Source organism: Mesoplodon mirus (assembly GCF_964341445.2).
Source record: "Mesoplodon mirus genome assembly, chromosome: 9".
In the NCBI taxonomy this organism is placed as follows: Eukaryota; Metazoa; Chordata; class Mammalia; order Artiodactyla; family Ziphiidae; genus Mesoplodon; species Mesoplodon mirus.
Genome location: NC_138985.1, coordinates 102422944 through 102436907, shown reverse-complemented (window position 1 = coordinate 102436907; position 13964 = coordinate 102422944). Strand labels below are relative to the sequence as shown.

The 13964-nt window shown below is 37.3% G+C and overlaps 1 protein-coding gene across 4 annotated transcripts in view; it reads left to right on the top strand.

The window, feature by feature from the left end:
• Nucleotides 1–13964, top strand: part of BRAF (B-Raf proto-oncogene, serine/threonine kinase) — a 159388-nt gene that overhangs the window by 56468 nt on the left and 88956 nt on the right. For all 4 annotated transcript variants that reach the window (XM_082632467.1, XM_082632466.1, XM_082632469.1 and 1 more), the window contains exon 2: nucleotides 2785–2886. In XM_082632467.1, coding sequence (XP_082488593.1) covers nucleotides 2785–2886 — 102 coding nt within the window. The remainder of the gene's footprint in view (nucleotides 1–2784; nucleotides 2887–13964) is intronic.

Here is a 13964-nt window from a genome sequence, read left to right as displayed (position 1 = left end):
CAAAGGAGTCATAAAGGAAAATATTGTAATATCTGACTGTAGAAGAAATTAGAAATTTCTGTCATTTCTTCTCAAACTTTAATAAGGATCACTTTGTTAAAGTTCAGTAGGTCTGAAATGGGGCCTGAGATTCTGCTACTCTAACAAACTTCCAGAAGATTATGCTGCTGGTAGTCTATGGACCGTGCTTTGAGTAGCAAGACTTTCTGTGACTACAGAGACATAAAGTAAAAAGAAGGAAAGACTGCAACGTTTGTAGGAGAATAAGGATTAATACCCAGAATATCCAGAATAAAGGGTATCTATAAATGAACAAGAAAAAAATAGATGGGGAGAAAGAATACAGATAGGGAATTTTCCATAAAGAAATTAAAATGGTCAATAAACATGAAAAATGCTAACTTTCTAGGAAATACAAATTGAAACAACAAGATCATCTTTCCCCTTAAGATCAGGAAAAGTTTAAAAGTTTGAAAATATCCAGTGTTGGTGGGATTGTGGGGAAAAGGGTGGACTGATACCCCAGGAGGGTATCTTGGTACCTTTTTCCTTTTGGAAGACCATTTGGCATATTAACTTTTTAAATGTGCATATCCTTCAATCCAGGAATCCTTTGCCTTAGTATCTAAAAGGAAAACTTGTACCTTTGCCCAGAAGGGCATTTCAGAGCTATTCACTGAATTGTTTGAAGTTGAGAAAAATGAAATAATCTAAATGTCCTCTAGTAAGGAATTATTAAATAAACCAAGGGTCCTGAAACCCTTTGCTCACTTATTCTCCCTTGTACATTTTAAAATTGTCTCACATTTTTGGGACTTCCCTGGTGTCTCAGTGGTTAAGAATCCGCCTGCCAATGCAGGGGACATGGGTTTGAGCCCTAGTCCGGGAAGATCCCACATACTGTGGAGCAACTAAGCCGGTGCACCGCAACTACTGAGCCTGCGCTCTAGAGCCCACAAGTCACAACTACTGAGTCCACGTGCCACAACTACTGAAGCTCACACACCAGAGCCTGTGCTCTGCAACAAGAGAAGCCACCGCAATGAGAAGTCTGTGCACCGCAATGAAGAATAGGCCCCTCTCACCACTAGAGAAAGCCTGTGCGCAGCAACAAAGACCCAATGCAGCCAAAAAATAAATAAATGAATAAAAATTTTTTAGAAAATTGTCTCATGTTTTTTCATTATAACTTTAATAGTTTAAAAGACCATGATTTCTAGTATATGTTAAGTACATTTTGGTTACATCTTAAAATTGCAGATTCAAATCATTCAGTTTATAGAGAGTATCATATACCGTATGATAATTTGCAAAGCAGATTCTCACACCACTCAGATAAATTGAACTCATTTTTCATTAAGGAAAAAAAATCTGACTTCTTATTTATCTTAAAATAAACATGTAATATGTGCCTGTATTATGACTTCTGAATTCTAGACTTTGAATTCTCAGCTGGCTGAGACTTCTGAATTCTCAGCTGGCTGGCTGGTTAAATGGATGAGGCTTGGAGCCTTCCCAAGAATGTGTTTCATTAATAAAATAAGGTCTTGCTCTTAATTTTTCCCCCCTTTTTTTCAAGGGATTTTCCTTCTTCTTTTGTTTGTTAGGTGCTTTGAAGTTTATACAGCTCAGAACAGTGCACCTTAGTAGGATTTGAGATGGATAAGAACTTTGCCTTTCTTTTACAAAGTGGAGAATTACAAAGTGGTAATTTTAAAAGCAGAGGAAGAAAGGAGGACTAGTTCTAAAGCAGATCAATTAGGAAGAGTACAGATAGACATTGAGGATCTGGAAATTGATTCTCCTAAAATCATCCATGTCGACCTAACCTTAGGTTACCGTTGAAGTTTGAAGACCGTTGAAATAAGCAGTGCCATAACAATATTTTGAAATGAATGTTATCTATCTATACTTAATTCAGCCATTTAAAAGGATGCTTATACAACCCTTTAAACGGGGTAAAATACATGTGTATTGACATGGAAAGAATTCTGAGGCATATTGTTTGGTGAAAAAAGCAAGTGTTAAAAATATTTTAATATGTAATATTTATATTTTATATAGTTGTATATTTTATATATGTATATATTTATGTTTTTTTTAGAAGATGTTGGGGGTAGGAGTTTATTAATTTATTTATTTTTGCTGTGTTGGGTCTTCATTTCTGTGCGAGGGCTTTCTCTAGTTGTGGCAAGTGGGGGCCACTCTTCATCGCGGTGCGCAGGCCTCTCACTATAGCGGCCTCTCTTGTTGTGGAGCACAGGCTCCACACGCGCAGGCTCAGTAGTTGTGGCTCACGGGCCCAGTCTCTCTGTGGCATGTGGGACCTTCCCAGACCAGGGCTCGAACCCGTGTCCCCTGCATCGGCAGGCAGATTCTCAACCACTGCGCCACCAGGGAAGCCCTATATTTATGTTTTTTACTTGAGTGAGAAGGAGACATGGAGAATGTATATCAAACTGTAAACAGCACTTACCTTTTTGGCAGGGGGCCCAGCAATGTGGGGAAAGTGAGAAGAGATTTTCATTGCTTGTTCCTGAATACTCATGTATTACTTAAATCTTTTATAGTTGAGAATATATTGTGTTACTAGTGTAGGAGAAAATTTAAAAGTGTTTAATAATAAAAGGGAAAAACCACTATACTAAATGATCTCTAAGGTCTCTAAGCTTTAAATTTCAAGGAACACTGACAGTTACTGCAATATTTTAATAGAAATGTTAAAATATTTCTAATTCATATTCTAAATGATTTGTATTCAAATTCTTTCAAAATATTTTTTAGGTGTGGAATATCAAACAAATGATTAAATTGACACAGGAGCATATAGAGGCCCTACTGGACAAATTTGGTGGGGAGCATAATCCACCATCAATATATCTGGAGGTAAGCTTTTGAGTATCATATATGTAGTAATTTTGAAAAGGAGAAAATGAACTTATAGAAAAGCATTTGTACTGGTAATATTGGTTATTTTAGGGAGTGGGATTAGAAGTAGATATGGGAAGAGAGAATTAGCTTTGTCTTTATTGTACTTTTTCATCTTGTTTCACTTGTTACAATAAATATGTAGTATTTTCTAATTTGGAAAATATCAAAACTAAAGGAGAAGTTGTATATAAGCTTCAAAATATCACCCTGGTTTAAAAAAAAAAAAAACCAGTGGAAAAAAGAGAGAGAGAAAACAGTCTTTTCTGGAGGTCAGCAAACTAGTTACCATATTAGAAAATGGGGAGAATTTTGTGAAATATCTTTTTCCCAGAACAAATCCCCACAAAATAGGTTTTTGCTTCCTTATGGATAAAGTCTACAGTATTTAAATAGCTCAAAATTGCTTAGCCTTACTGTTTGATAGTGCCTTCAGGCTTTTGTATCCAGCCTTTAACATAATGGTAAATTTATTGATCAGTCATTGTTCTTACTCCTATGAGGTAGTAGTTACTGTCATAATCACAGGTAGGCTTTCTTGGCATTAGTTTCCTATGTAAGTCACTCAGGTTCCACAGCTAGGAAGCTGTTATGGAATCTAGGCAGTCAGGCTCCACAGCCCACACTGCTTACCATTACACTATACTGGCTGTCTCTATAAAAGCTGGCTCCAACTGTAATCACTAGTCATACTGGGAGATAACCCTAAATGACAAATGATCAGGACCCTAAATTACAAATGATCAGGTTACCATTTGCCTTCAAATGCCAGAAATTTTTAGGCATGGATTGACAGACTCCTAAATGAACATTCTAATTTAGTAATCTAATTACTTTTAAAGGGTAAGTTAAATCTTCCGTATTTCAAGAGAAAGTAAGCTTGCATTTCTAAAATAAACTTGGAAGTTTGGAAATAACTGCTAATAAACTGTTCTCTTCTTCATATGGCTTATCACTGCCAGTTAGTATCGGTGCTAGGACTAGAATTCCTACCTCTGAATATAGTTAGTACACTTTTTCATATCCCATGCTGTCTGTTTTACTTGTATGTGTGAGGAGAACAAACAAAGGAGTCATAGGGAGGCAAATAGTCCTGGTGAAAATAGTAATTCTTTGTTAATCAGAATTAGACAACTTAACCAGCAGTTTTTCTGCCAACCATTTTGTGTCAGGAAACTTGCCCCATCCTCAGATGTAATCCATTTGCATCGATCACCATGTCCCACTGTTGCAGGGATTTACTACCCCTCCACACACATACGCTTCAGGCTTTTTACTATTTGAATTACATCTAACAAGGACAGTATACAGCAGACTATACCTCATAGGTTATATCATTAGCATGTAGATTCTTACTCTCAGGGACTAACATTACACAATTTCTCTGTAGAAGGCAGTATAATATAGTGGTTCAGATGAACCATGGAGTCACACAGACCCTGTGTTTAAATTCTGGCTCTGCCTTAATTTATGCAGACAGGTTACCTAACCTCCTTATACCTCACCTCATTGGTAAAATGGGACTGTATCACACATATGGTAATTTAAAGATTAAATTGAGTTTATAATTATGAAATAGCATAGTTCCTGACACATACTAAGTGCTCCATAAATCTTTGATTCATTTGTTCAACAGGTAATTTTTGAGCGCCTGCTAATATTTGTACTTGTCTAAGCTCGGGGGATATAACAAAAAACAACCCCACCCACCCCACCCCCAGCCAGATCTCTGCCTTCAAATAGCTTGTATGTTAATCAGGGGAGTGGGTTACAGAAGATAAACATAGAAATAATAAAACATTGAACTTACCACCGTTTGATATACTGTGAAGAGGAGCCTGGCTGCAGATGACAGTATTCTTCCCTGAGGAAAGTTGACCAGGCCCAGGGAAAAGACTTGTGGGTATTGCTATTTGAAGGCCCTTAAGTGGGTAATCTCCTGATTACCCACTGATACCCACCATCCTCCTTTCTGTCTCTATGAATTTTACTACTCTAGAATGTCACGTAAGTGGAATTCTAACATACTTCCTGTAACTGGCTGATTTCATTTAGCATAATGTCTTCAAGATTCATAGCATGTGTCAAAATTTTCTTCCTATTTAAGGCTGAATAATATTCCATTGTATGTATATATCACATTTTATTTATCCATTTATCTATCAGTGGCTACCTTCAGTGGTTTGTTGTTTCCACCTTTTGGTTACTGTGAATAATGCTGATTTTACTTCTTTTGGGGGTGTATACCCAGAAGTGGAATTACTGAATCATAAGACAATTCTATATTTAATTTTTTAAGGAATTGCCATTCTCTTTTCCATAAGCAGCTACATTTTACATTCCCACTAACAATCCTTTATATGCTTGCCAAGACTTATTTTCTGTGTGTGTGTGTGTGCGTGTGTGTGTTTAATAATAGGCATCCTAATGAGTGTGAAGTGGTATCTCATTGTGGAAATGCAAATCTCCAACTTTGTTCTTCTTTTTCAAAAATTGTTTTGGCTATTTGGGATCCCTTGAATTTCCTCATGAATTTCAGAATGGATTTTTCTATTTCTCCAAACACATTGCCATTTTGGTAGGGCTTGCATTGAATCTGTAGATTGCTTTGGGTAGTATTGACATCAAGAGTCCTTAACTCTTAAATATGAATGGACAGTTAAGAATAACCAGATAGGGACTTCCCTGGTGGCACAGTGGTTAAGAATCCGTCTGCCAATGCAGGGGACATGGGTTCGAGCCCTGGTCCAGGAAGATCCCACATGCCACGGAGCAGCCTGTGTGCCACAACAACTGAGCTTGCGCTCTAGAGCCTGCGAGCCACAACTGCTGAGCCTGCATCCCTAGAGCCCATGCTCTGCAATAAAACAAGCCACCTCAGTGAGAAGCCCACACACTGCAACCAAGAGTAGCCCCCACTCGCCGCAACTAGAGAAAGCCAGCGCGCAGCAAGAAGATCCAATGCAGCCAAAAATAAAATAAAAAAATAATTAATTAAAATTATTATAAAAAGATTAATAAATAAATAAATAACCAGATATTTAAAGAAAGCTATTAACAGGAAAGATAATGGCAGAAATGGTCAAAAGGAACTCAGAAACAGTGCAGAGAACAGAAGAAAATTTGAAAATAACTATAACATCAAAGATAAGAGAAAATATAGCAATCTGTTCTTGTTTCATGGTTGTATTAAAGAAGCAAAAGTCAGAAAGAGCTCTTGGAAACTAAAATAGTAAATTAAAATGGGATAACAGAAAATTTAAATGTGTGTGTGTATCTGCATGTGCATATAAACAGACAAACAACTGCTATAAAGTTAAAGACATCTTCCAGAAAGTAGAAAAAAACAAAGATGGAAAATATTAAAGGAAAGATCGGAAAAATTAGAGAATAAGTCTAGGAGATCTATAAAAATTACAAATGTTTTTAATCTGCAAAAAACAAATAACAATTTGTCCAAACATGTAGGGGTTTTAATTTTCGCTCCCATAACAAGAAACACGGAGGTAAATTATTCAAAGATTGTTCTACAGCTCAAGGTTGTCAGACACTGGGGTAGATTGCTGTAGTCCTTTTGGTTTTTCTGTCATAACTGCAGCACATCGGAGAATCGTACTCTAACACAACACGTCAAATCAGGAAGAAGGATCACAGATGTTCTCTGGTGTACTGAGCCCTTGCAAGGAGGAAAACCTTCCCCCCCAAATCCCTTACAAGTCTTTACATTTCACCAACCAGAATGGGGTTACATACACCCCTAGACTAGTGCCTGTGCTTACATTTCCTGAAATAAGAGGCTAAAAAGTAAAATTTTCCCAGTGTTCATAATTTGGCTTCAGATTAGTTTGTGCACTGGCAGGTAGAAGTTGTGCTATAGCATTTCGAAAGAAACCCCTTTGGTGTTTTCATAGAAAGATAAATCTTTACCTATCTCTCCATTTCTTCCTTTCAGCAGAACAGAATGAAATCACTTATATCACCATCAGAAATTCCTGTGGCTTTCTTTTTTCTATTTACTAATTTATTTAAAAATGAGCTTTTAAGTTCTAGATTTTCTCCAACTGGCATATGAATAATAATTAACATTCTGTTGATTCCCTTGATGATAACTGCAGTGAAATGAACTATTGTACTCTAAAGAATTTCAGGTTTGTCTTTTCAATCTTTGGTTCCAGTCTTTTCTTTTTACCATCATACAGAGGAAGAAAAGATGAGTTTCCCCTAAAAGTCATTTCCCAGAATTTCTTATTTTTCTCCCAATTCTTCTGTATTTACTTATCCAATAAATTATTTGAATGCCTTCTGTGAGTAAGATATAATGCTAGATGCTTTTCTAGTAGTAGATTCTTCTTTCTAGTCCTGATATATTGGATTCCAGAGGTGAAGGGATAAAGTATCTGGAATAACCCTACATATCTAGTGTTAACACACTGAATCCAAGCTACCACCGAATTTATATGTATGCTGGAGTCCCCTGCAGACAGACAGATGATGACAGTAAAGCTCCTAACATTTATTGAGTGCTTGCTCTGCCAGGAACTGTTCTAAGCATACAGTAGGTCATTTAATCCTCAGCCGGCCCTGTGAGTTATATTTAATATTCTTATTTCCATTTTATAGATGAAGAAGCTCAGGCGCAGAGGGTTTTAATAATAACATGACAAGGATTACACAACTAGTAATGGGGTAGCCAAACTTTGAAGCCAGACATTCTGAATTCAGAACCTGTGTTCTTTTACTTTTTTTTATGAGTCTTCTAAAACTGCTTACATTTTCCCCACGTGTATGTCTTCTTCTTTTTTATCAGAGCCTGTGCTCTTAATTGCTATATCATTATTATGATGCTGACAGCCTTTCTGATCTGTAGTCTGTGTAGAACCCAGGATAATGCAGAGACATTTATCAAAACAAATACTGCAATGAAAATAATACTGGGACTCCCATGGTGGTCCAGTGGTTAAGATTCTGTGCTTCTAGTACAGGGGGCACAGGTTCAATCCCTGGTCAGGGAAGTTCTGCATACCACTCAGTGTGCCCCCCCCGCCGCCAAAATCTGCAAAGAAAATAATACTGGAAGCTAGGTGCTTCCTTTGGAATGCAGAACAGTTCATTAATTATCACTCCTAGGCAGTTTGAAAGATTTCATTGTATCTTGTAAGATTAAGTTCCAAAGAATAAATATAATGAACTCTAATGATAAAAATTTTTTCTTCCACTGCCTTTTCCCATTATGTTTTAATTAAGTACGTCCTTAATTTTCTTCCCATTTTTATTTTTTTATTTATTCTTTTTTTAAAGTCTTTATTGAATTTGTTACAATATTGCTTCTCTTGTTTATGTTCTGGTTTTTTGGCCATGAGGCATGTGGGATCTTAGCTCCCCGACCAGGGATTGAACCCAAACCCCCTGCATTGGGAAGCGAAGTCTTAGCCACTGGACTGCCAGGGAAGTCCCCATCTTCCCATTTTTAATTGGGAAATAATTCATATACCATAAGATTCACTTTTTTAAAGTGTACAATTGCATAGTTTATAGCATATGCACAGAATTGTACAGTCATCACCACCATCTAATTCCAAAACATTTTCATCACCTCAAAAAGAAACCCTTTACCCATTGGCAGTCGTTCTCTCCAGCCCCTGGCAACCACTGATCTACTTTCTAAATCTATGGATTTGCCTATTTGGACTTTTCTTGTAAATGGAATCATACACAATGTGGCCTTTTGTGACAGGCTGCTTTCACCTTAGCAGAATGTTTTCAAAATTCAACCATGTTGGGCTTCCCTGGTGGCGCGGTGGTTGGGAGTCCACCTGCCGATGCAGGGGACATGGTTCGTGCCCCGGTCCGGGAAGATCCCACATGCCGTGGAGAGGCTGGGCCCGTTTGCCATGGCCGCTGAGCCTGCGCGTCCGGAGCCTGTGCTCTGCAACGGGAGAGGCCACAACAGTGAGAGGCCCGCGTACAGCAAAAAAAAAAAATTCAACCATGTTGTAGCATGTAGCATTCATTGTAGCATTTATTCCTTTTTATGGCTAATATTCTATCATGTGGATATGTCACATTTTGTTTATCCATTAATCAACTGATGGACGTTTAGGTTTCCTCTTTTGGGCTATCATGAATAAAGCTGCTATGAACATTCATGTACAAGTTTTTGTGGTAGGCATATGTTTTCAGTTCTTTTAGTTATGTACCTAGGAATGGAATTGCTGTGTCCTTTGGTAACTCTGTGTTTTAACTTTTTGAGGAACTACCAGACTGTTTTCCAAAGTGGCTGCACCATTTTACATTCCCACAAGCAATGTGTGAGGGTTCCAGTTCCTATACATCATCACCAACACTTGTTATTTTCTATTTATTATTATTATTGCCGTCCTAGTAGGTGTGAATTGGCATCTCATTGTGGTATTTTGATTTGTAATTCTTTGGTGATTAATGATATTAAACATCTTTTTCATGTGCTTATTAGCCATTTGAATATCTTCTTGGGAAAAATGTCTATTCAAATCCTTTGCGCATTTAAAAAACTGGATTGTCTTTTTATTACTGAGTTGTAAGAGTTCTTTATATATTCTTGGTAGGAAATTCTTATCAGATATGATTTGCAAATATTTTCTCCCATTCTGTGGGATGTCTTTTTTTCACTCTTTTGATAGTGTCTTTTGAAGCACAAAAGCTTTAATTTTGATGAAGTCAAGTTTATCGACTCTTTCTTTGGTTGCTGTGTTTTGGTGTGTCATCTAAGAAACCATTGCCTAATCCAGGGTCATGATGATTTACTTCTATGTTTTCTCTAAGAGTTTTCTAGTTCTAGCTCTTACTTTTAAGTGTATGATACACTTTGAGTTAATTTTGTAATATGATGTTAGGTAGTGGTCCAACTTCATTCTTCTGTATGCAGATATTCAGTTGTACCAGTAACATTGTCAAAAACCAGTTAACCATAAATGTAAGGCTTTTTTTCTGGACTCTCAATCTATTGTGTTTTTTTATATGTGTATCAATATCATGTGTTTTGATTACTGTAGCTTTATAGTAACTTTTGAAATCAGGAAATGTAAATCTCCAAACTGTTCTTTTTCAAGATTGTTTTGGTTATTCCAAGTACTTTGTACTTCTGTGTGAATTTTAAGATCAGCTTGTCCATTTCTGCATAGAAAGCCAGCTGGGATTTTGATAAGGATTGCATTGAACCTGTAGATCAATTTGAGGAGTATTTTCATCTTAATAATGTTGTGTTCTTACATTCTTTTTTTTTTTTTTTTTTTTTCCGTACGCGGGCCTCTCACTGTTGTGGCCTCTCCCGTTGCGGAGCACAGGCTCCGGATGCGCAGGCTCAGCGGCCATGGCTCACGGGCCCAGCCGCTCCGCGGCATATGGGATCCTCCCAGACCGGGGCACGAACCCGTATCCCCTGCATCGGCAGGCGGACTCTCAACCACTGCGCCACCAGGGAGGCCCTACATTCTTTTTTAAGTTCAAAAATAAATGAACTATACTTCAGTTTGAAAAAAGAATCCAGTAAATGAATGAATGAATGAATAAATAAATAAATAACATGAGCTGTGCCCTCAACTACCTTATAGTTTAGTAGAGTCATTTTGAGAACTCAGCGAAGTAATACAGTAATAATGATAAGAACTAGTACTACTTATTACTACTAATAAAAGTATTTATTGGGTTTTTGCTGTAATAACTTCCTCTGCTAGTATTATTTCACTTAATGCTCACAAAGTTTTTTCACAAATGATTGTTTAAAAAGCCATATAAAGAAGAGTGTGGTAATACTCCAAAGGAGGTGAAAAGAAAATACCGATTTTGGATTTTTACCAAGCAGGCCTTTGAATTAAACTTTGAAAAATAAGTAGGATTTTGATGAGAAGGAATAGGGTTTTGGAAAAGCTGCCTCCTGAAGAAATATCTGGTTTCTGAAGCTTCTTGAGGCACCAAAGGAATTTTGTTGATGGTGGTAATGGTGCTTGAGGTGTATGTTTATGTGGGAGGACTTGCTCAAGTTTGCAGGGTAAGAAAACAGAGAAAAAGGGAAAGTTGGAAGATATGAGAGAAAATGGAGATAATGATGAACCAAGGCCTCCACAGAAGAGGCTCTAAACACCCAGTGTTAATACTAAATTGAGAGCAAAAGAAGGATGGGGAAAGATGGGGAGAATTGATTGGACAAAGAAAGAAGAGGAAGCTTTTATTTGATGGCTTTGATCTTCAGAGTAAATTTGAAGGTAATGCTATTTTCTTGAGTGAATTAAAGGTTGGGGGATGAAGTTAGGATCCAGAGAAGCATAGGAAAGGTGGGAGTAAGTATTGTGAGAAATGTAATACGAATTAAAAATAAGTACAGGGGCTTCCCTGGTGGCGCAGTGGTTGGGAATCTGCCTGCCAATGCAGTGGACACGGGTTCGAGTCCTGGTCTGGAAAGATCCCACATGCCGCACAGCACCTAAACCTGTGTGCCACCACTACTGAGCCTGTGGTCTAGAGCCTGGGTACCACAACTACTGAGCCCACGTGCTACAACTACTGAAGCCCGTGCGCCTAGAGCCTGTGCTCCGCAACAAGAGAAGCCACCGCAATGAGAAGCCCGCGCGCTGCAATGAAGAGTAGCCCCCGCTCTCCGCAACTAGAGAAAGCCCGCGCATAGCAACGAAGACCCAACGCAACCAAAAATAAATAAATAAATAAAAATTAAAAAAAATAAATAAGTACAAATTTTCATATAGTAGTGTGAAAGACTAATTTCCATGAATTGATAATGGAACCAGTTGGCCTTGTTTTATTATTTTCTTCAGTAATGTGTGGTAACCTGAGAGAAAGAATGGAGTAATTGAATGATAGAATTTACCCAAAGTTGGTATTTTGACAAGCAAGTTGGTAAAAGAATAAGAATTAACCAGACAATCTAAGACGTTACCATCGGCATTGTTGGAATGGTGAGCCACAAAGTATGGGAAGTAAAACAGCAATGAAATCTGAAAAACATTAAGGGATTAATGTTGACAATGAACAGATTAGTGTGGTAGTGAGGGTGACATTTAAGACAGTGGGATAAGTGTGTGTGCATAGGGGTATGGGAGGTTCCCAGTTGAGATCTTGTCATCATTTGGAACTCTTTGGTAAAGAACTGTTTGTATCTCTGGATCTTGAAGTTAGAGTAGAAACAAATGCCTTTATAGATACGAGGTTTAGAGAACTTCAAGGCAAGAGTGTTGTATGAGTAATCAGCATCCACACGGAATGCAGCAAGGATAATGGGGTGAAATGAGTCAGACCAGGTTCTAAACAAGGTAGGCAAGTACCTTGGTAGATTGCAGCTATGAGGATGGAGAGAGGTGGAATAAGTAAATGTTTTGTACTTAAGGAAGAGTTATTGATAAATGCAGTGAAATAATAGATTGTAATCCACAGTGGAAGGAACAATATATTTTTAAAAATTAAGGCTAATATTTTGATAAAGAAATAATATTCAGAAAATTTGTTTACATTTATTACTTTTCCTAAGCCTAACTTTGTGTAGTAAATGTACTTGCCCAGGTGACAGTAAATAAGAATATCTCATCTACGCAAGGAGGAATTTTTGTCTCCCAGGCTGCATGTACATAATCTTCAAAGTGTAGGAATTGTGTTAGTCTTCATTTTTGTGGTTTGAGCCCAAACACTACTAGGTACATGTGTGCTCAATATATATTTATTGAATGATCGAAATCTCAATAAGTGGATCATACTGAAAAAGATGCCCTTAAGTAATTAATCGAACTGAAAGCTAAATAGAAATACAGCTCAGAAAATTTTGGACTGACTTGGTTATAATGCCTGAGATGCTGTGAAACATTTCATGGTCAGCGTTGGACAACTATTAGATTGTAAAGGAGAGGGCATTTTGGTGTAGTTTAGGCCCTTCAGTAGCTCATTTTAGTATTTTCCCTCCCCAACCCCCCAAAAATTATATGGTAGTATCAAGCATATCAGGTGTGGTGGCCTATATTGAAATGAAATTTCTCCTTTATTCTCCTCTACCTTAGATAATTCTCCCTTGCTTATAAAATGAAGTTCAGGCTTCATAACATAGTATATACATTCTCTACAAGCTGGTCTGTTACCCACTTTTCCAGTCTTATTATTTGTGTTCCTGTTCTTCACTTAAATTTCACAAACATCTCTTGATCCCTTGATATGTCCCAGGTATTATATGACGTTCAGCTCTACTAGTCCATAGTTTTCCTCTATGTCTTAAAATTTCTTACCTCCTTACTCTGTTACAAAATTTCTTCTGTGCTACACAGTACTCTCTTCTCCCTACTTAACTCCATCTATCTAAATGCTAACCTTTTAAGACCCCCCCTCTTTCCTTACTCTTGTCTTGTATCAAGAACATCTTTGTTTATTTCTCATGTACAATACTTGCACAAATAAAAATGCATCCATCTGCTTCTTTGTAGCCTAATAAGTGGTGGGAAATGCCATTTTAAAAAATCTGTGATTCTTTTAAATCTTTTTCAATCTTTGTAGCCTTTCATAACTCTTTATAGCGTTGCATCTGTTTGGGGTGGTCGGGAGACATGGTGGACTATAGTGTGGGGGAAGGTGACTACTACTGCCTTAAAGAGCCATGGACACATACATTCCAATTCATTCCATCTCTTTATTTTCGGTATCATTCTGTTTCCAAGATTCTTCCTACTTTTAGAATATGATATCTTATGTGATCATTTGACCTTATAGCTTTAGTAAAATAAAACGTCTAGAAAGATACCCTGATGGATAATGGCCTCAAAATTTCTTGACTGCAGGGTGTAAACTACCTTTTCAAACAAAATTCTATTCTCTAAGCAGTATTTGATGGGAAAGGGGAGGTCATAAGATATCCATAGTGAGTAAAAGAAGGTATTTTAACTAATAGCTGTTTCAGAAAAAAAAAAGTGGCAGTTATACATCCTCTAATCCCTGTTGAGGTGATTTTGGTGGTAATGGTGAGATCTGACACTGTCTACCTTAGTCTTGTTTTTTGACAGATCTTTCTA